We start from the raw sequence: 21,305 nt of genomic DNA, 5'->3' as shown, positions 1-21,305 counted from the left end.
GGACCCACCAGGAAGGGTTGGACCTAAAACTCCGAGGACCGAATTTTCCTCCTCCAACCCCGCGACGTCAAACCACAAGTTCGCCCACCATGAACGGTGAAGACCCCCAAGAGCGGCCAGAGCAGATCCCGCAGCATCATCAACGCCTCTCTCTGTTAATCGTACACCCGCAAGCAGCCGAGGTCCTCGAGGCCTATCTGCAACAACAATGTGAGGAGAAGTTCTGCGACTCCAACGCCAACCGGGCGCTACTCAAGCTGTGAGTTAGCCCGACCCTGATTTCAACTTCCTGCTCTCCTCTCCATGATGCCCAATCAACGTTTCCTATTAGCCTGACTACGGCTGGGCTTAACCCGCCCGGCCGCCGATGAGGTCAACCTTTAGTGTTTTCTGATATGAGGATGCTCTCGCTTTGTTTCTTAACGCTTGAATGTACAAGGCAAGCCGTGCTAACCAGCTCGCGTCAAGCTACCAGCTCAACCCGGACCGGATCAAGGATGAAGTGATCACCAACATCCTGGTCAAGGCCATGACACAATTCCCGTCCCCCCAGTTCGACCTCTCCCTACACCTGCTTTCTCCATCACACTCCAACCCGGGGCCCAACTCGACATCGGACCTCGCCGAAGCCGTGTCGAAACTGCGAGTGCTCAACGCGCAGCTCGAGGGCGCGCAGTACGCCCGCTTCTGGGCGACGCTCGACAGCGACGACATCTACGCGGACCTGACGACCGACATCGCCGGGTTCGAGGAGATGATCCGCGTGCGCATCGCCCAGCTGCTGGGCCAGGCGTTCCGCGAGGTGCAGCCCAGCGTGCTCGAGGGTTACTTGGGGCTTGACAGCGAGGAGGAGGCCACCAAGTTCGTCGTCGAGACGTGCGGCTGGAAGGTCGGCGAGGAGGGCGTCGTGCAGGTTCCTAAGAATGCCGATAATGAGGCCAAGAAGACCGAGATCCGCGAAGACGTATCGGTTGATATGTTCAGCCGGGTCATCAAACGATCGTGGGAGGACAGCGCGTAGTTCCGTTGCCTCGTGGCCGGAAATGGTTCATTCTAATTTTGACGACGGAAACGTTACGCCGCTTTTCTTCAGCGGCTGTTTCTTCTTGCATCTGGTGGCAAAAGCTTCGGCGTTCAAGGGTTGCGGCGGCATGGTCACGCCGCGGATGGGTAGTGGGAGGGTGGGTGTCTATCTGGATTACCATGGGTTCTATGTTTAGACCATAGCCTCATTGCAGGTGCAGATGCCAACACGAAGACATGACATGGCTCCAAATCCCCGCACAGCTACTGCTATCCTGATCTCCGTACATCGTTCTACCTCTTCATCGTCAACTCCTCCCACTGCACGCCAACCCACTCTTCCAAATACCCAGCCTCTCTCGCCTCGACCCCCCTCTCCTGACAATCCCTCTCGCAAACACCCACGATCACAGTCCCCCAGTCCATCCCATCCAACCCATCCTCCTCACACTCCAACTCCTGAATCGCCTGCGGCGTCAGCTGCACCTCAAACACCCGCCCGGCGCCACAATTCCCACACCGCGGCAGGCCCTTGCTCGTCGCGACCTTCTCCTTCTCACTAACATGCAGCAACTTCCCCACCGCATCCCCCTTGGAATACAACAACGGCTGACCCGCAAACTCGTAGCGGATGCACTGCTCCGGGTTCTGCCCGACGCGGTCGGCAAACTTCTGGAACGTCGCGTCCATGCTCGACTCGAACACCTCCTTGTCTTCTTTCCCACCGCTCGAGCCTGGGCCCTCCCCCGAGTCGATGTCCATCACCGTGGTGGCTTGGGGCACCGAGGGGAGGGTGATGGGATCGAGTGTCTCGTACTCGGCGTCGGAGAGCCAGCGGATGGGGTAGGGCGCCGGCTGGGCCGAGACTTCGGGCCAGGGCTCTGGAGGCGGGGGCGGGCCCTGGGTGGCTTGTGGGTTGTTGAGGGAGAGGGTTTGCGCGAATGTTTTGGGTAGGTCGGTTGTTGTGGCCTCGAGGTCGGGCTTGGATGGCTCTGGGGCGGGGGTTGTTGCTGCAAGTTGTTGCTTGGCGAAGGGGTTTGTTGGTGTTGCGGAGGATGGCTTGGGGGCGAACGGGTTGGTTGGTTGGCTGGATGGGGTCGCGAATGGGTTGGCACGTGGTGTTCCGGATGCTGTGGCGGGCTTCGCGCCGAAGATGGCATCCCCTAGCCCTTGCGAAGGAGGCTTGGGGATTGCCTTCTCTTCGGGTTGGGTGTCCTTTTCGGGTATCGCAGTCGAAGCCTCAGCAGAGACGCGAACCCCCCTTATCGCGCGAATGCTTCCCTCTTTCCTCCGACAGCTCTTCCGCTTGCATGCGAGAACGTATAACCGGCGGTCGTGGGTTGGGAACCGTTCTGGGAGTTCGGCGTTCAGCTGCAGGATGAGGACCATCAGGTCCTTGCACACCTTGCATCTCGCGAGGGCCGCTGATGGCGCTTTGTCTGTGTCTAGCCAGTCCTGGAGCCTCTCATTAGCAGATATCCTGCGAGGGAGTAAGGGCAAGCAGTAAAGCACGAAGACGACGTACTGGATGACCTCCGAGGCGACTGATTTCCTCGCCATTGGCGTCGGGTGAGGCGTACCCAAGGAGGACGTTGGTCTCTGTAAAATCATCCTCCTCTCCACCAGAAGAATCGCTATCATACGGCGCCATTTTGATCTGTGACAATAACCAACTTGCGGCTTCTTTGCGCCGTAGTAGTGGGATTTTGGAGCTGCAGCAGGTCCGCGGCAGCGACAAAAATTTGGCGGGGGTATGTAAATCCAATCTGTTTGCCCCGCCATCCCTCCTTGGCTCGCTTTGGGGCTCCGATAAGGATGCGTACCGGCCTGGCCGCACCGCACACAGATGTATCAGAGATCGCATTTGCTTGGCTCCCATCACGTCTATTGTATTGCATTGTCTAAGCAGGTATCTTACAGACGTAGACAGGATTCTCTTATTCTTCCGGGCCATCCATACCCAGGACGCAGGCCCACCTGGACCGCCCCATCTGCCGTGCCTTCAGCATCTCGTCGCAAAGGAGAAGATTCGAGGCAATACCGCAGCTAGATGCAACACAGTTCCTGAGCACCCGGAAAGAATCATAAACGCCCTCGAGCGTGGGGTCCATGGGCTCGCCGGGTTGCCAGATCAAGACCCACAACGTTGCCATCACGGTGCTCATAATGAAGCGTCGCAACTGGGAACACGTTAGCAATGTCATTACGGACAGCGAGGGCTGGCACTTACTGGCATCCTGAACGTCAAGACCGGCGTTGGCCGCAAGCGTCTTGGGGACGACGAGTAGAGCATCCGCGAAGGCTTCAACACCCCACTTAGCCTTGCCCTTCACTGTCTTCGCGAAAGCATCGCTCTTCAGATGAGAGGCGCAGGCAATCTGGAAAGCACCAGCTCCCGGTACCACGCTCTTGTCGACGATCATGTTGTAAACGCTGCGCAGGCCATCGCGGACCGCGTCCGTCACCTGAGCGATGGTATGCTGGTTGGGGCCTTTGATCAGAAGAGTGACCGACTTGGGCTGCTTCACGTCCTCAACGAATGTGAACTTCTCCTCGCCAAGTTGCTGCTCGTATACGAGACCGGCCCACCCGAGAATATCAGCGGACATGTCATCGACGCTGTTTTGCGCAACACCGCCGCAAACAAGCTGTAGTCTCTCCATGTTCCTCCGCTTCGCCCTCCTGAGCGCCAGGATGCCATTCTTGGCCAACACATCCAGAGACAGAGGGTCGATACCCTTCTGGTTGATGATGACAAAGTTCTTCTTCGGGTCGTTGCCGCACACCTCCTTCTTGAGCTCCACAATCTTCTTCAGCTTGGCGTCGACGAAGCGACGCTCACTCTCGACAAGTTTGTCCCGCTGTTCGGCGCTGGAGTAGAAGAAGCTCGAGTTGATCTCTGACTTTTCGTATTCTAGGCTGACGTTGAGAGTCAGAATGTAAGCGTTCTCGACCCTCTTGGGCATGTCGGGGTGTCTGGCCCCGTGGTCGAGGGCAAGGCCACGAATGAGCTGGGTGTCGGACGCTGTCCGGTGTTGCATCTTCATGATCTCGACCATGTGCAAATCGGGCTTCTCGGGTGCTTGGTAGATGGCGAGGACGGCATCGACGATGTCGGGGGTTAGGCTCTGGGCAAGGCTGGCGCTGAGTTTGGTGGCAAGGGAGGTCCTGGCAACGGACAAGAGGAGCTCGCGGTCGACTTCGCGGGGAAGCTTGAACTGGTCGAGGAACTGCACGAGTCAGCAAATAGCTGCAGATGCGAGGAGATAAAACACACCTTCAACGCCTCGTTCTTTGCAATCTCGAAGCCGTCCGTGATGATGCGTGGGTGGAGGCCCTCCTGAATGTAGCGGTCGGCCTGCTTCAACAGCTCTCCGACCAGCAACACCACTGAAGTTGTGCCATCACCGCAAATGTCGTCTTGAGCTGTTGCCGCCCGCGCGATCATGACAGCAGTGGGGTTTTGTATTTGCATCTCGCGGAGGAGGACATTGCCATCCTTGGTCAGTTTTATCTACGGGGTGTCGTCAGCCGGACCGCAGTCGTTCACCGTCTTCGCATCGATTCGTACCTGGCCAGCGCCGTCGACTAACCTGCATCTCTAGTTAGCTAATTCTGTCAATACCCAGTGTGCAAAATGGTAACGAACATTTTGATGGTGCCCAAGGGGCCCAGGTTCGATTTAAGAACATCTTGGAGGCCCTCGCCGGCGCTGATGTTGACCCGCAACGCTTCACCCCGCCTCTGTAAACACGAGCAGTTAGCACCCCAGTCGGCGGCCGAGAACGTGTAAACGGCGTACCCTCGACTCGGCCTTCGGATTCAAGAGTTGTGCGGCAGACATGGTGGCAGTGACTTGGCAAGACACAAGTCTGACAGTGCGTGGATGGGGAGGATGCGGAGATGATGGGTTGGGCTTGGAGCTTTCGTTGATCTCGAACTTTTTTCGCGGATTTCCATTCCAGGTGCCAAGAGCTGCCCGCTGTGCGGTGCGAGCGAAGGAGGGGCCAGCCAGGCAGCGCTAGCGGGACAGAGGTGCCCCGCCCCAAGCTCGGGCCAGCGCCGGACCGACCAGCGCGGGAAAGGGAGATGTGACGGGGTGGGATGTGAATAACAAGCGCGATCCTGCATTTAAAATGCGGCGCCTACATCAATGCATTTCTTATTGAACCCCCGATTCGTCGCTATTGAGACCCAAATGAGTCACTGCCTGCCCGAAAGCTCGCGGTCAGGAATGCGACCAACTACCTTCTGTGATGAATAAGTGACAGCGAACTCAACCGACCAAGCTCTCAGACACGAGGTGGTCGATGCGCACTGTCAATGCCCGAGCCTGCTGTCAATGACCCTGAATATGAGATATGAGGGAATGGTTGGTGGCCGGTGCAGACGGTTATGCGAAGTATATAAGTAGTTGCAGCTCATCCGTAGTTCACTCGGTTGAGAGAAATGACACCACCTTCCACCTGTCCCAGTTATTTTGAAGAAGCACCAGTTGCGTCACTCCTGTTCGAACCCCCTCATTCACCATGAAGATCAACTTCAGGTTTCCTACCATCGCCATCACCCTTCTCGGGACCGGTCTAGCGCAGTCAACCAATGAGCCCATTAGGCAGGTTGCGATCATTGGTACGCATTAGTTGTTTCCCTTTCATCTGCCTGCTATTAGTTTTCTCATACCTCTCTGGTTAGCTGGTTGTATGTTACTAATTGCCGTTCAGGGGCCGGTGCTGCGGGCTCGTCCGCTGCGCACTTTCTCCAGCAGTTTGCTGCTGAGGCCGGTGTCCATGTGAACATCACGGTCTTTGAGAAGACGGGCCGCATTGGTGGCCGGACGCGCACCATTAACCCTTTTGATGACCCGGCTCAGCGGGTTGAACAGGGCGCAAGCATCTTCGTCCAGGCCAACCAGATTCTGTCAAACGCCATGGCGGATTTTGAACTCCCGCCCAGTGTTCGAGACGCTGATGCCGATCCTGTTCTGGGCATCTGGGACGGGGACCGCTTCGCCTTCACTATCGACCAAAGCGCCCCCTCCTGGTGGAACACCCTTAAGCTTGTCTGGCATTATGGAGTCACAGCCCCGCAGAGGGCTCAGCAGTTGACGGCCGCGACTATCACCAAGTTCCTTCGCCTCTACGAGCCACCGTTCTTCCCGTTCTCGTCGCTCACCCAACGCGCCCAGGAGCTTGAGCTGGTTGAGGCGACGGGTGTCACTGGAAAGGAATACCTCGAGTCCAACAACGTAAGTTCCTCGGATAACGAAGATCTGTCTGCTGCTAACAATGCAGGTCGGCGCCCATTATTCCCATGATCTCATCCAAGCCAGCACGCGAGTCAATTATGCCTCCAACCTTGCCAACCTGCATGGGCTCACCACCATGGTACGCTTGCTAGCCCCCCCTTAGTAGTCACACCATTAACGTCCCAGGTTTCCTTGGCCGCTGAAGGGGCGATCGCTGTCCAAGGCGGCAATTGGCAAATCTTCCACGAGATGGTACAGAGGTCGGGAGCCCAAGTACTTCTTGACACAGCCGTTGTTGGTATCGACAAGACGTCAGGGGGTTCCTCCGGGCAGGCGCAGTACACGGTTCAGACGACATGCGGAAGCACTCCAGGCAACCCAACCACATACCCTACCACGTTCGACAACATCATCATGGCAAACCCCTATCAGTTCAGCGGCATCTCCATCGGTGATGGGGTTCTCGAAACCCCCATCGAACAGATCACTTACGTACAACTGCACGTCACAATCTTTACATCATCGTCCCCCTTAAGCCCTCTGTTCTTTGACCTGCCGGAGTCGGAGAAAGTGCCTGGTATGGTCTTGACCACCCTGGGGTATGGTGACACCCCGGCATCTGGTGTCGACGGAGTTGGCAAAGCGGGCTTCTTCAGTATGAGCATCCTGGGCAAAGCTACAAACCCGCAGACTCAACAGAAGGAATACGTCTACAAGATCTTTTCCCCTGAGGTCATCACCCCCGAATTTCTAAGGTTTGTGATCATTCACTTGTTTTTCCCCCCTTGTTGTTTTTGGACAGCGTAGCTGATCGGTACCTCTGCAGCCGATTGTTCGGTGCCACAGTTCCCTCGGACTTCACTGGCGAGGGAAGCCTGATCTCATGGTACACACCACATGTGTTCAACTCGTACCCCAAGACAACCCCGAGGGTTACCTTCCAAGATCCCATCGTCGGCTCCGGGGTTTACTACACGTCCGGTATGGAGAGCTTCATTTCCACCATGGAGACAAATGCCTTGATGGGAAAGAACGTTGCACGCCTGATTGTCGATGAGATGCAGGACAACAGCATCATCAAAAGCAGGGATGGCCTTGCGTGGGAAGATAGGCAGAGTATCTTGGGCTAGGGGAACCTGGCGCGGTCCTTTTGACGGGGTTGTCTCTGGGAACGTTTACGAGAGATGAGAAATGACAGACAAGTTTTAGGTGAACATTCAGCCCAAAATACAAACTAGACTAAAACTTGCACCAAATTTGCAACCGAGAGTGACCAGCCGCGAGCCAGCCAGCGAGCCAGCGAGTGCTCAGAGGCCAAGAATCAAGCACATGTGACGGAATGGCTTCAACCAATTGCGCCAGAAATTGTGGAAGAGCGGGGCGGCTGCCTTGGAACCCTGGCGCTGTGGCGCACAGTCCCACCTCTTTCGCTGTGGCGATTGGCTCTACGCACCGCCACAGGCTGCTTCCCCTCCATTCAGTTGCCTGGTCATTTTTTGAACATAATTGTTATGACGCAGCTTTCTCAGTGGGTTACACAAAGCCAGATCCTGCATTAGTGTTGTGCCGTGCTGTCGGAAAGGCGAACCAGGGACAGGTGAGAGCGAAAGCCTTCTCCCATCTCCCCGAAGATTTATCTCTGCAACTTTTCTTCCTCAAATTTGAGAGCTACCAGCTGTCATTTCCACTTTTTCCAACCCACCGGCAGGATGTTTATGCTCAGGAATGGTAAGTCGGCTTCTGCCCCGCCTCCTCTGGACCCTTCAGCCGCGACGATCAATCCAGTTCCAGCGCAACTAACAAATTGTATGCAGTCGGGAAGCTGCTCTTCGGCTCCAGCAACCAGGAGTCAATGATTGAGCTTCCACAAGGCCAACTTTACCTCGTCCGACCGCTTTCTCCCAAGGGTTACTCCGAGCTCATCTTCAAAGATGCATCGGCCCGCATTCGACGCACGGCGCAGGATTTCCAGTACCAGCTTGTTGTACAACGGGTCTTCGAAGAAGGAGAGGCCGAGCTACTCGCCGAAGAGGAGGGTGAAGACGCCGAAGCCGACGCGGATATTCTTGCAGGGGAACGGGATGAAAAGACGTTTTTGCTCGACGAGGCCCTCCACTTCCGCGTCGAGAATCGCGAAGGGAGCGAGCGGGTTCTGGCTTGGCGAGACTTGAGCGGGGATGCGGGCGATGTCTACGAGTTTGTCTGCGAGCCTGCCATCTTGCCCGCCCAAGTCGAACAGTTCGCGCAAGTCGCGAAGCAATGCCAGTACGAACGCAAGTACCGAAAACCATATACCACTGCGTCGGATGAGGACCTAGAGCAATTCGAATTCGACGAACAACCCATTCCACAGGCCAGCCCGCTGCACAGCCCGACAATTGCCAGGTCTATCGACTCCTCCGACTCCATGGTGCTCGGAAAGCCCGCCGCGAACACGGGCGTCAAGCGTGAGAAGATCGCTAAGGCCGATGCCACACCGACTAAGAAGGGCCAAGAGAGGGACATGGGACCCCCCGTCGTCTCGGCCCACCCGGAGGCTCGCGAGATGCTGGCAGCAGAAGTAGCCGAGCTTCACTTCTTCGACTTCCCCTCCGGTGCCTTCGTTCAGCAGGATGCATCAGTAACCGCGACGGTGACAGAGATTGGCGATTGGCAGTACTGGCTCCAAGTCAAAAGCGCTGATCGGGATTGGCTTGGCATCCCCGTGGTCGCCGACATCAACCCTGTGTTCAACTTTGAGTTCCTGTCCTTCATCTTCAATCAGTTTTCCGACGATGGCTCAGCCTACTCCTGGCTTCTGCGGTTCAAGGATCAGGCCACCCTCGAGCGGTTCCAGGAGGGTCTCTTGCAGGCTCTGTGGGAGCAGCTGAACGAGATGAAGTGGTCCAAGGTCAAGGACAAGGATCGGGATTATGTTGCGGACGCCTTCAACGACCTGACAATGGAGGATTCGGACCGCCCTGAGGAGGAAGAAGAGGTGGAGCAGGTCGAGGAAGAAGAGGAAGAGGATGACCGGGCACGAAGCGAACATTACGACAGCGACGAAGAAGAAGATGATGTCGAGTACAAGCCCAAGGACAGCGATGTCAACAAGCAACTCGCCGTGGGCTACAAGCACGACCGCTCGTTTGTTGTTCGCGGCTCCAAGATTGGCGTCTTCAAACACACGCCCAACAACCACCTCGAGTTCAGCACCAACATCTCAAAGGTCGAGACGCCCAAGGGCGAGTTGTTCTCCCCGAAGAAGGTTATGCTCCACAATGAGGACCGAAACCTCATTCTACAAAAGGACTCGGACCCCAACAAGCTGTACCGCATGGATCTGGAATACGGCAAGGTGGTCGACGAGTGGACCGTGCATGAGGACATCCCGGTCGTGACATTTGCGCCCGAGAACAAATTCGCTCAGATGACACACGAGCCGACATTCCTCGGCATCAGCAGAAACGCCCTCTACCGAGTTGATCCCCGCCTGTCCGGCACCAAGCTGGTTGACGCCCAACTCAAGCAGTACACGAGCAAAAACGATTTCTCGGCGGTTGCGACGACCGAAAAAGGATACATCGCGGTGGCGTCCAACAAGGGCGATGTCCGGCTCTTCGATCGCCTGGGCATCAATGCCAAGACGCACATACCTGCTCTGGGTGAACCTATCATTGGTCTCGATGTCTCGGCAGACGGCCGCTGGGTTCTTGCGACATGCCGGACATATCTCCTCCTCGTCGACGCGCTGCAGAAATCAGGCAAGAACGAGGGCAAGCTGGGCTTCGAGAAGCCGTTCGCCGCCGACGACAAACCGCAACCCCGCCGTCTAGCTCTGACCCCGGAGCACGTCGCGCAATTCGCCTACGAAACCGGAAAGGGCGTCAGCTTCACGCCGGCCAAGTTCAATACGGGTGAGGGCGCGGAAGAGACTAGCATCATCACCGCGTCAGGCCCCTACATCGTCGAGTGGAGCCTTAAGAAGGTTCTGACGGGCCGCAAGGCTCCGTACCTGATCAAGCGGTACACGGACGATGTCAAGGCGGATGACTTCAAGTTTGGCACTGACAAGAACGTCATCGTCGCTCTTCCTCACGAGGTCAACATGGTCAACCACGCACGTTTGAAGCCAGCCACTCGGGAGAGCATTGCTGGTGACTTTGGCATTGCCGGGCGCCGGGGCTCGGGGCGGATCGGAACGCCGGCAAGCCGGCGGTCCAAGCTTGGGAAGGAGGACGTCGTCAGGGAGGCCTTTTAGGCAGGTGGTACGACGATGGATAGCGGGCTCCGGGGTTGGTTAAGAGTCGTTTGGGGTTAACGTGGGAGGTAGACGTTGTGCACGGTGCTCTGGCTCATTACCCCTTTTCGATTGTTTTTTAGGGGAGTTTTAGGTTTCCCCATGTTTCCTGGGATGGCTGGTTAGGTAACTAGGTCGATACCTCTGAATGCTTTTCTTCATGTCTACTCCTACGGCATCGTCATTTGGGTGTGCAAGGTAATCTCCTGGGCACTGTTGCTTCCTCGAATTACCTAGGTACCTATCCTTGACGTCAATCTATACCACCACATGTCTTGTATTTCAGGTCGATGCAATGCAAACTAGAATGAGATCTTATTACCATGCAACAAATACATCAAAGAAAGAAAGAAAACAACTGAATTGCAATCTGGTATCATATCATTACACCCCTTCCCTCCCGTCATTCACCCATCCATCCACTGCTAAACTCAATACCCACCACCCCTCGTCCCAGCACCAGCCGTATCCTTATACATCCCTGTCTTGCTATCAACCCTCGGATCCAACTTATTCAACAGACCCGACTTGTGCGGCCCCGCGCTGGTCGTCGTCGTCGTCGTAGCGGTATTATGCGGCGCGGCCGCACCCACGCCCGCTCCCGCATGGCCCGGCACCATCCCGGCGTGGGTCCCACCCCCTTGGTACGGCGCCGCCGCTGGGCCGCCACTCATGATGCCACCACCACCACCGCCGGAATGCGCTCCAGTAGTTCCGAGATGGTGCCGGTCCCGGTCCGAATCCACCCGCGGATCCGCCGCGTTGGCCATGCGCGTGTGGTGCGGCCCGTACGTGCCCTCGGCCGCCTGCGCCGTCCCGTGCGGCGCGTATCCCGCTCCCGCGCCGGCGGCGGTGCCGTGCATCCCGGTCCCGGCGCCGGTGCGCGTGGTGCTGTCGAGGTCGGAGTCGACGCGCGGGTCGAGGGCGTTGGCCAGGCGGGAGCTGTGCGGGCCGTAGGTGCCTTCGGGGATCTTGTTGTTCCTGGTCTGTGGCATGGGCTGCCGGTCGTGGGTGCTGTCGATGCGTGGGTCGAGCTTGTTGATGATGTCGTGCTTGTGGTGGCCGGCGGTGGTGGGCGCGGGGCCGGAGGTGGGGGATTGCCCGTAGGTGAGCCCGCCGGGGGGAGCGGCGGTGGGGGCGTTGGGGTTGCGGATGCCGCGCTCTTGGGGGGTGGTGTTGTGGTACATTGTGGTTGTGGTTGTTTGGGTTTGGTATTGATGTGTCTGTTTGTTGATGGGGTTGGTTCAAGATCTTCAAGTACAAGATATTGCATTGATATGGGGAAGTTGTGGTATGGACTGAGAGGGAAGGTATCTGGTGATGATGACATCCCAGGTTGATATAGACATTTTCGAAGTGAGCCCGTGGTCTGGCAACCTGCTGCTGCGCGTTGATGATATCATGGCACGTCACCTTTCGGCTTTGTCAAACGAACACTTGACAGGTTCCCCGCTCATCCAATGCCATTGAGCCCTCCACTCTCCCTCCCAGCCGTATTCTGTTGTGGTTGGTGCTCAAGGTGCTGTCGACTTACACGGCTGATTTTGATGGTGGGTATGACGTAACCGCTACCCCCTCTCCAAACCGCAGCAACGCTCGCCACCCAACATTGCATACATGCTCCACAGTATTACCACGGCTCCACGGACAACAGCTCAACTTCTGGAAGTGCGCTGACGCTCTACAGTTGTTGGCAACATTGAAACTACCGATTTACCGGCTAACCACTGATACTGTGCGCCCTGACTCAGGAGGCCAGCAACCGCGGTAACATCTCCTGAGCATCTACTGTTCAGGGATCCAAGTATTAACGGTGCTGCAAATACTTCTCCTGGCCGTACAGCCGAGTGAAACCGCTCCGAATGGCGCCAAAGAAGACGCGGTCTGTCTCCTTCTCGCCCTATAACGGTACCACACTGGTGACTTGCCCACATGCACAGCCCATCGGCTAGGTCTAGCCTTAAGACATTAACGCGGAGATAGACCGGAGCGGCGATGTCTACCATGTTGCCGCCAGAAGTAGGGCCGCGGACGGTATTTGCTTGTAGTATTCCAATGCACATACCCAAGGATGGTTGGCATAGAAGTGCTCAAGTGTGATTTGAATGTGTACCTACCTAGATGAAGGAGTGAGGGATTCAAGGATGGATCATGATTTGGACGACAAGATGGTGAGAAGTCTAAGGTACCTAGGTAAGTAGGTACCCAACGGCAACATAATGACACAACGTGGAATTGCAAGGAGGTGAAGCTAACATAAAATGCTACATGCGAGACCTTTTCGTCGCAATATCCGCGGATACAAGTAGGAGAGAACCCCCCTCACTCACAGCTCGTTGGCATCGACCCCCTCCGACTCCTCGGCCACGCGTACCGCCGCCACAGTAACGCTAGGCTCACTAGCCAGCAACTCCTGCGCGACGGCTTGTTGCTCGCGGGCGCCGTTCTCGATGGCCAGCTTCGCGGCGTCGTCGACAGGGGCGATCTTGAAGCGAGCCATCTCGGCCTCGATCTGGGCTGTCTCGTCGCGGGCGCGCAGGGTCCGCAAGATTTCCCGCTGCTTGTCCGCCACCAAGGCCGCCACCAAGGCCGATGCATTCTCGGTGTACTTGGTCAGCTTCTCCTGCTGCTCCGGCATGCCGTCGTTGCGGGTGACACCCTTGGACAGCTCGTAGCAGAGCTCCACGCCGCCGACGATGTGCTCGCGGTGCACGATCGTGTACATGGTTGCAATGTCCTCCAGCAGCGAGAAGTACGCCTTGAGTTGGAGCGTCGACGCGTAGATGGCCTGCTTGTCCACGTCCTCGACCCGGAGCACACCCGCCAGCATGCCGCGTCGCCCAATCTTGCCGACGTCCCGCTCGAAGAGCTTGGCCCGCGGCATGACGAGCACGTCGATGAGAGTGGTTAGCGCGATAAAGAAACGCTCCAGGCGGGTGATCTGCACCATGAGGTCTGCCAGCACCTGGATGCAGTCCTGCAGCACCGTCTTGATCTCCTCGAGCGTCTTGCCCGTCGTCTGCAGCTTCTTCAGCCTGGCCTGGATCGTGGCCATGGCCTTGGCCATGCGTTCCTGCTTCTCAACCGCCGCATTGTAGGCGTTTTCGGCGTTGTCGAGTGCCGATTGCGCGATCTGCACCCCCTGCATCGCCGTGTTGAGCTGCGCCGTCTGCGCCGACTGGTCCGACGGCGGAATCTGCACGGTCCCAAAGGCCATGGGCACGTTGGTCGACCCGCCGGTCTTGGCCGACGCCGCCAGCTCGAGGATATCGTCGCGGGCCTTGCGGCACGTCGCCCGCCACTTCTTGGCCACCTCCTCGGTGGGATCCTTGGACGCCGAGAGCTCGTTCTGCCTCCGGAGGTGCGTCTGGAGCTCCTCGGATAGTTTGATCAGCGATGTGTATGCGCCTAGGAGCTTCCTGTTCGGCGCCGTGTTGGTCACGTCGATGGCGGCCTTCTGGCCCCTCAGGGTAGGCCAGGCCTTGGGGGACTTTCTCGGAATCCTCTGTGGTGTCATCCTTGGAATCAGTTGTATCCTCGTTGAATTTTTCCCACTTGATGGCCGTGCCCTTGTCGCCGCCCAGGTACTCAAAGTAGTGGTCGACCAAGTTCTGGATGGTCGCCGCCGTCGCGTACGCCGGGTCAGCCAGTGCAGCCGCCTGTGTTTGGGGCTTCCCGGAAGCGACGGGCGTGTTGGACGCTGCAGCGCCCCCCTGTCCAGCCGCGAAACCAGCAGCCATCGCCGCAAGGTTCCTCGCATTTATCGCGGCGCCCATGATGCTGGGCAGCGTCTGTGCAAAGCTCGAGACGGCGGTCTGGAGAACCGACGCCCAGGGGCCCGGCACCTTGTCGATGATGATGATGCCATTAACCGTATGTAATTAGTATGCTTTGGGTTCACTAGAGACGGGAGTATGCTGTCGGGTTGAAGGCGAGGAGGTTCTGTATGGGAATGCAGCATGGCTACCTAGAGCCGATAAGATGGGAGGCAGCGCTGGTCATTTATTGATACTGAATATGAAGTTCCGTGTGATTCCTGCGAGCTGTCCCAGGATTTGTTTGTATTGTTGACTATCACCTGTGACTGAAGTTGACTGGCATTTGTTGTCGAGGCGTTCATAAGGTATGTGGCGTTTTCCCAACGGACATAGCGGTACTACTCAAGAATCAGATAAATATCATCATCCCCTAGGTACGAATACATACCCATCCATGTACGAAGAATGGTGATGGCTTGGCAGGGCGAGTTTGGCTCCGTGCTAGGTAATGACATGGAAACAGGGGAGGTCAAGTGCCTGTGAAATTGCAGGTCGAGAAGAAAACATTTTGTAATTATGCTCAAGGAGAGAGACTCTAACTCTGTGTTCAAACCCAACAAGCCGTAATTCAGTATGAGTATATCATCAACGCTTTTTACCAAAGAAAAACATCCCAAGTCATAATATCCCATCATCAACCCTTATCATAAACCCCATGCCCAAACCCACCCACCCATCCCCCAATCACCTCCTCACCTCCCTCCTCGACCCATTAACCAGCCTATTCACCATCATCCCCCCCGCCGCGGACGCCAACGACCCCAACTTCCCACCCCCCGACCGGCCCTCATCCCCACCACCATGGTTCCCATGTCCATGATCCGCCGCCACCCCCCTAATGACCCCCGCACTCAGCGCGGCCGTCGCAATCCGCCCGCCCTTAGCCCCCGTCCATGGGCCGGGCTCCTTGCGCAGCCGGAACGCCTCGGCCGCGCCCGCCTCCATCGCCGCCTTAATGCCCCGCTCCCAGCGGCTGCGGCTGCGCTCCGACGATCCCGGCGCGCCGTGGTGCCCGGTCCCGGTCCCGGAGGTGCTGTCGCGGCGGTCGCGGCGGCCGCGGCGGCGTTGGGAGGCGGAGGGTGGGTAGTAGCGGTCGCGCGAGCGGGAGCGGTCCCGGGAGTGGTTGGAGTGGCTGTGGTGGTGGCTGCTTCCGCGGTGTGGGGGGGAGCGGGAGTGGTGTCTTGTTCTGGAGGAGGAGCGCGATCGTGAGCTGGAGCGGGAGCGGGAGCGGGAACGGGAGCGGGAGCGAGCGCGGTGGGGGGTGGGTTTGGTGTTTTTGTTGTCTGACACGAGACCCCCTATGGCGCTTTGGAGTTTGTCGAGGGCTTGGCGGCCGAGAGAGCGTTGGCGGGTCGGCTGCGGCCGGGGACGGTGATGGTGACGAGGCTCGTAGTCATCATAAGAATCCTGGTTGTCGTACGAATAGTGCCCGCCGTCGTCGTAGTATGGGCGGTTGTCGTAGTAATCGCGGTTGTCGTAATCACTGCGTCGTCTACCGCGGCGATCGGACATTGTGTGAATGATATGGTTTCCTTTTGTGTTGTGTGGTGTTTTTCTCGATGATCTGCAAATTTGCAATGTCAGGGTTATCGAGGGTTGGATTGCTTAGTGTGAACTTCAAAGTGGGTTGGTAGCTTCATGGTTTGGAAGATGGATTGTATTATCTACAATAATGGCCGGTGGCTTGATGGATCGATGGCCTCAATTCGGGCAGTCCGATGCTGTGCTGTGGCTGGGTGTGCGAGGTTGCGTCACAAGAGCACTTGGTGGATTTCCCAACTTTTTATCTGCTGTTTGATTTGCAGCAGACCCTCTTGGCTCAGCTTTCAGTGGGTTGACCAGTTGAGGCAGCCCCGAACGCACCAATCCGCGTGGTAAGTGGTTCTCTAGGCCCTCATCGATTTGGAGGTTCCTCAACCTACGAGTTCCTTCGGTGGCCTCTTCTCTCATTCTTGGCTGCCCTTTACTCTTCGGTTTGTTGTCAACTTTGCTGCCACGAAGCTTTCTCTCGGCCCAATAATTTCTGCGCGCACTTGCCTCGGATAGTAATGCGTAGTCGTCGCATTGAGGCCAAACACGTATTTGGCTACCATACCCCATGCTACATACTTACCTACCTTCAAGACACCGAGAGATTGAAACTACTCGTTGTTCTTCGTCTTCGTCTTCGGATGAACCGTGGGGTTGGTGGGGTTAGAAGAGTTTATCGATGACATCATATGTGGGTCCGTCGACCACCCTCTGAAAATCTCTCCTTGGCCAATCACTCTCCAAAGTGATTCCCATTCTGGCCATCGTAGCCATCCAGAAAAACTGCCCTGAGCATCCCTCCAAGCTGCCGAGGGCTGCGGGGCGTCCCTGAGGTTCCAGCGGATAAACATGTTGGGATTCCCCTCATTGGCGTCATGATCAACAGGCTCCATCGTTGTAATCCAATGAAGCTCGGTGAAATCGGAACTTCAACTATCTTGACTTCTGCCAGTGTCGCATTGAGAGACCGGAGGGCTCTCAACCTTTGCCAGTTCCAAGAAATATGCAAACTCCCTCTGCGCCTGTGATGACGTGCGGCGCAAAGTCGACGCACCTTGCGGTCGTGTACTGGAGACATGTCGGCCTATAACTGACCTTGTCGCACTCTCACAGGCCACCTGGTTTGCCATCCTTACTTAACCCATGATATCAGATTGTTTCTCCTCGGACCTCTCCAGCCAACAGTTCATCATCACGGGGCCACCGATCGGCAAATTTTCCCCGTACCACAAACCTGCCGAGTTCCGTCTCGAACAGCGGCCCGCCCGCCAGGCTGTCTCACCATGGCGCCCACCCTCAACCCTCCCGCAAGCCGTCTCCCGGCCGCTCCTCGCGCGCCAAGACCAACCCACCACCACCGTCATCATCGACGCCGACCCGCCCAACAACGACGGCCCCACCACCAACCCGGGCCTCGACGGCGGCGCCATCGCCGGCATCGTGATCGGCACCGTCGTCGGCATCCTGCTGCTGTGGTGGATCATCCGCTCCTGCACGCGGCCGCGCGACGCGCCCGACCCGGGCCGCCAGGGCTGGTACGACGACACCGTGCCGCCGGCGGTGCGGGCCCGCTCGCGGTCGAGGTCCGCCGGCCGCCATCACCACCACCATTATGACCATCACCATCACCACGCCTCGCGCCGCAGCGGCAGCCGCCATCACAGCCGGAGGCGCTCGTCCACCCCGCGCCCGGTGATGGTCGAGGAGCACTATGCTGGCGCGCCGGTCAGGCCGGCGCCAGCGTATTATGCGGCGCCGGCTGAGGGTCGGCGGTCGAGGAGTCGGTCGCAGGGGAGGTACTATGTTAGTGGGTAGTTGAGTTGATTTGACTCGGGGGTGATGGGTGAAATGACGGTGGGGGTTAATGCGTGATGAGCTATGAGTTGTGTTTTTGCATACGATGGATGACTGGGATGGATACATGAGGAGTTGTGGTTCTATTGTTTTGTTCTCTTGAGTGGGCGGTCTTCACGGGATCAGGCCGTTGGAATGCTTGGATCACGGCGCACTCATGGTGGCGGATATACCAAATTAGGAAAGTAAACGCTTGGTTCTCCTCGATCTTGTCATAAAAACACTTGCCAATGCCGGGTTTATTCTGCATTTATTCGTGTGCTCAAATACGCGGGTTCCGTTTCTCCGTAGGTAACCCTGACGGCGGCCAGAAGGGTCAACTTCTATGGGTGTTCCAGTTTTTGTTGGTTTTTGTTGGTTTTGTTTTCCTGGAGTTCACTCGTGAAATCGCCCGTGTATGTGAATGGGACAGGTCAATGAACTAATGCAAATGCACATGTCTATCTAAACGCGCGGATGGCGGTCCCACGAATAAGTCAAAGAAAAAAATCTGATGAAGCGCGGTGGCTGAATGCCAGAGCAGTCAGCGAAGCCTGATGCAAAAGCTTCTCTCAATTGAGGCTTGGCCAACCACCTCTGAGACAGTCATGCAGGTACTTTTCTGCTGGTTGGCTGTGTCGACTCTGGGGAACCATCGAGCGTGGGGATACATGCTTAACAAGCGGCACAGCAAATCTGCAAGCGGCAACGGCCGAGTTTTTAGTCCTTTTCAGTGGCTCAGAATGGTGCGTGCATGTCATGGCCGGCGCAGTGGCCTAGACCTCACACCCGAATTCCGAAGCGCGCGACAAGGACTCGGGACCCAACTAGCTGGTTTGTATCACCAACAGAGCCGCTGCCACATGGTGACCTCTTTCTTCCATTGATGTTCTTGGGAATTTCTCCGATTTCAACTGTTGATTGGAATGCATGACGAAGAATTGGACCCACCACCCGGAAAGAACGAGATGGCTCAACAGATGAGAGTCTGCGTGTGTTGCCGAAAAAGGAAAGGAACTGTGAGGTGTTTAAGCGGCATTCGGCATTCTCGCTTCCAATTGTCTTCCGTGCCTTCCGTCTCGTCTTCCAAGTTCGCTTTCCCTTTTTTCGTCAAGCAAAAGGCCTGGCTCTGGCCTGGCTCGGGCCTGGCACATTGGCAGCTGAAATTGTTCATTCACTCTCAAAACGGGGTCACGTAACCTGGAAATAGACTTGTGGTGGGAAGCGAGTCAAGCGACTTATCAATTCGGACGAAAGCATGAACGTGGGCTGATTCCTGCTTGCCAATTTCTTGGAAGACTGATTTCGGCGATTTTACTCTCCTTCGTCCTATTGTTAGCGAAACTATCGATATTTCTCTGCGACCGATTCGTTCCTCGGTTCGACGGAATTTCCAGGTGGGCTTCGTCTAGCCCCAAAATTCCTCATTTTGGTGGTGCCCGCCCCCATCACATCACACGGCAACTTTTAAGCGCCCAGCTGCACGCTGCCGCTCTCTAGCACGCATACGCCAAGCCAATCTGGGTCGATTTCAGCGGTCGACACCCAAGCAATCGGAGCGACGGCCCAATGCAGACCAATCCAAGCTTGCCAAGGTCGCCATTGCAGGCCCGGATCGCCAATCGCCTTCTCGCTCCGGGTGATGTGCTGAAGAAACTGCTATTTTTGACTCTGCAAGACCGACTCGACATGTGCGGGGGGATAATGCAGTTCACGATCCTTCCACCAAACGTTGACGGCGACGAGGGCAATCCGTCATGGCCATCACAGCCAAGCCGGACCAAGACTTGGTAGTAACGTGATCGGTGGACCATCTTTCACTTCTCACCGCTCGAGTGACCCTTCCAAGACAAGACGTTGCCAAGCTGGGGCTCACCGTGTTGACCAACCTCTGGTATAAGGGTTGCTGACATCCTCCATGCGGGTGACATCCTTGTCGATCCCTCACCATGTCATGACCGTACCTCAACTTCATCGTCAGTCTGTTTGACGGAAAGGCTTCTTGCCTTTACAACACCCGCCATTGCTCCCACAATGTGCACCTACGACTACACCCCGTACACTGGCTGCGAGGATGGCCCGCAGCACTACTATATCCAATGGCTGAAGTGCAGCATTGCGGTCGAGCAGGGCAGGTACTGCTCAATGGACACATCGAGCAAAGTAGAACAGCTCAGGAAGCTGTCCGCCAACGTACTGTCCTGCCCACTCCACGGGCCCATTGCCGTGCAACAGTTTGTTCTCGAACCGGCAAACCAGCAACAGCCGGTAGACGACGACGAGCCCCGGCGGTCCAGAGCGCGAAGCTCTGCTCGCCGAAGCGCAACCTCGAGGGGCAGGGGACCCAGGGCGGCCGGCTCGGACAGGGACCTAGAGCAACCGGCTCGCCGGCCGGTGCGGAAGCAGAGATCAAGGCGCGAAATGGTCCCGGAATCGTCCGATTCAGAGTCCTCGAGCTCTTTTTCGGCCCGGTCCAAGGTCCCCAATCGGGGGAAGAGAATGGGAGACCGAGAGGCCATGGGAAGGCGACGGAGCCGGACACCCCAGGCCACTTCACACCAAAGATCGATATCTGTCGACCTTGCGCCCCCGCCTCCTTTGCCCTTATCCATGCGACATGGCCGGAGCGAGGTTTCGCTGCCTCTGAGGACGGATTTTGAGGGACAAGGAGAGGATCAGCAAGGGTCCTTGGCCGGGCGTTCCCAGTCGCGCCCAAAGAACTCGCTCGATATCCCGCGAGCTGTGGGCGTTGTTGGGCTACCCTCCAGCCCCGACATGCACCACCGAGGCAGCGTTCACCGAAGCAGGAGCGACGCGGGATTAGCGGCAAGCATCGATCTCTTACCGGAGCTGCCGACCCAGAAGGGTGCCATGTCGCCCGCCAGCGACAGCTCCCCAGACCAAAACCCGGATATGCCGTTCAGCACTCCGGGTCGTCGGGGTCGGAGGACGGTAGCACGGTCGGTCCGCGACCGGAGTGTGGACACCACCATGCGGCGGATCGACGAACACGTGGCCCAAGACCCCGAAACACAAAGCTCGACCACCACAACATCACCCGAACCACAACACCCAACAACACAATACCCAGCCCCCACCACAAACCCCCACATCCCTCACCACCGGCGCTCCAACTCCCGTCCGCAACTCAACACGCTCCAAATCCCCAAGAACCGCGAACCCTACCAACGCGACGCCTACTCCGCCCCGACCGCCACACCCCCCGAAACCGAAATCACCCAGCACCACCCCAACCACTCCATCCCCCGCACCCGCGCCCGCTCCCTCCGTCACATCTCCGACACCTCCCCCGTCTCACCCACCACCCTCCTCCCACCCCCCCAACTACCACGACCTACCCGCTCCGAAACCAGCACCACCCGGCACCGGGCACCAGCGGCGAAACGGCCTTCATCCGCAGCACGCGCTCCCGCCGCTTCGAGGACCAGGTCGCCGAGGGCAGCAAGTAGGGTCGCCCGCTCCGCGAGCACCTCCCACTCCCGGCCCCGGTCCTCCACCACACGCGTCTAGCCGATCGTTTTCTCCTGATGGGGTACAACTAGCAGCCGCTGCCGGA

General features: G+C 57.4%; 10 protein-coding genes across 10 annotated transcripts in view; 5 read left to right on the top strand and 5 right to left on the bottom strand.

Annotated features, from left to right (window-relative positions):
- Positions 1-89: 89 nt before the first annotated feature.
- Positions 90-975, top strand: CHGG_09947 (uncharacterized protein; the record flags this gene model as incomplete). The annotated part of the gene is made up of 3 exons (XM_001227873.1): positions 90-259; positions 445-824; positions 938-975. The coding sequence occupies 3 exons, from the start codon at positions 90-92 to the stop codon at positions 973-975; spliced, it is 588 nt and encodes a 195-aa protein (XP_001227874.1).
- Positions 976-1,317: 342 nt separating this feature from the next.
- Positions 1,318-2,674, bottom strand: CHGG_09946 (uncharacterized protein; the record flags this gene model as incomplete). The annotated part of the gene is made up of 2 exons (XM_001227872.1): positions 1,318-2,503; positions 2,604-2,674. 2 exons carry the CDS (start codon positions 2,672-2,674, stop codon positions 1,318-1,320), a joined length of 1,257 nt encoding a protein of 418 aa, XP_001227873.1.
- A 286-nt stretch (positions 2,675-2,960) lies between these two features.
- On the bottom strand, positions 2,961-4,867 carry CHGG_09945 (uncharacterized protein; the record flags this gene model as incomplete). Its single annotated transcript, XM_001227871.1, has 5 exons — positions 2,961-4,253; positions 4,403-4,537; positions 4,595-4,616; positions 4,673-4,767; positions 4,826-4,867. 5 exons carry the CDS (start codon positions 4,865-4,867, stop codon positions 2,961-2,963), a joined length of 1,587 nt encoding a protein of 528 aa, XP_001227872.1.
- Positions 4,868-5,552: 685 nt separating this feature from the next.
- Positions 5,553-7,398, top strand: CHGG_09944 (uncharacterized protein; the record flags this gene model as incomplete). The annotated part of the gene is made up of 5 exons (XM_001227870.1): positions 5,553-5,652; positions 5,745-6,268; positions 6,315-6,407; positions 6,455-7,023; positions 7,095-7,398. 5 exons carry the CDS (start codon positions 5,553-5,555, stop codon positions 7,396-7,398), a joined length of 1,590 nt encoding a protein of 529 aa, XP_001227871.1.
- Positions 7,399-7,977: 579 nt separating this feature from the next.
- On the top strand, positions 7,978-10,508 carry CHGG_09943 (uncharacterized protein; the record flags this gene model as incomplete). Its single annotated transcript, XM_001227869.1, has 2 exons — positions 7,978-7,996; positions 8,083-10,508. The coding sequence occupies 2 exons, from the start codon at positions 7,978-7,980 to the stop codon at positions 10,506-10,508; spliced, it is 2,445 nt and encodes an 814-aa protein (XP_001227870.1).
- Positions 10,509-10,978: 470 nt separating this feature from the next.
- CHGG_09942 (uncharacterized protein) lies at positions 10,979-11,734 on the bottom strand (the record flags this gene model as incomplete). Its single annotated transcript, XM_001227868.1, has 1 exon — positions 10,979-11,734. The coding sequence occupies one exon, from the start codon at positions 11,732-11,734 to the stop codon at positions 10,979-10,981; it is 756 nt and encodes a 251-aa protein (XP_001227869.1).
- A 1,139-nt stretch (positions 11,735-12,873) lies between these two features.
- On the bottom strand, positions 12,874-14,323 carry CHGG_09941 (uncharacterized protein; the record flags this gene model as incomplete). Its single annotated transcript, XM_001227867.1, has 2 exons — positions 12,874-14,065; positions 14,184-14,323. 2 exons carry the CDS (start codon positions 14,321-14,323, stop codon positions 12,874-12,876), a joined length of 1,332 nt encoding a protein of 443 aa, XP_001227868.1.
- A 726-nt stretch (positions 14,324-15,049) lies between these two features.
- CHGG_09940 (uncharacterized protein) lies at positions 15,050-15,877 on the bottom strand (the record flags this gene model as incomplete). The annotated part of the gene is made up of 1 exon (XM_001227866.1): positions 15,050-15,877. The coding sequence occupies one exon, from the start codon at positions 15,875-15,877 to the stop codon at positions 15,050-15,052; it is 828 nt and encodes a 275-aa protein (XP_001227867.1).
- A 1,161-nt stretch (positions 15,878-17,038) lies between these two features.
- Positions 17,039-17,710, top strand: CHGG_09939 (uncharacterized protein; the record flags this gene model as incomplete). The annotated part of the gene is made up of 1 exon (XM_001227865.1): positions 17,039-17,710. The coding sequence occupies one exon, from the start codon at positions 17,039-17,041 to the stop codon at positions 17,708-17,710; it is 672 nt and encodes a 223-aa protein (XP_001227866.1).
- Positions 17,711-19,762: 2,052 nt separating this feature from the next.
- Positions 19,763-21,305, top strand: part of CHGG_09938 (uncharacterized protein) — a gene marked incomplete at both ends in the record, with an annotated part of 2,168 nt that continues 625 nt past the window's right edge. The window contains one exon of the mRNA XM_001227864.1: positions 19,763-21,237. Coding sequence (XP_001227865.1) covers positions 19,763-21,237 — 1,475 coding nt within the window. The remainder of the gene's footprint in view (positions 21,238-21,305) is intronic.

The sequence above is a fragment of the Chaetomium globosum genome, genomic scaffold, assembly GCF_000143365.1.
Source record: "Chaetomium globosum CBS 148.51 scaffold_7 genomic scaffold, whole genome shotgun sequence".
In the NCBI taxonomy this organism is placed as follows: domain Eukaryota; kingdom Fungi; phylum Ascomycota; class Sordariomycetes; order Sordariales; family Chaetomiaceae; genus Chaetomium; species Chaetomium globosum.
Note: the sequence above shows the minus strand (reverse complement) of the source record. Positions and strands in the feature narration are given on the sequence as shown.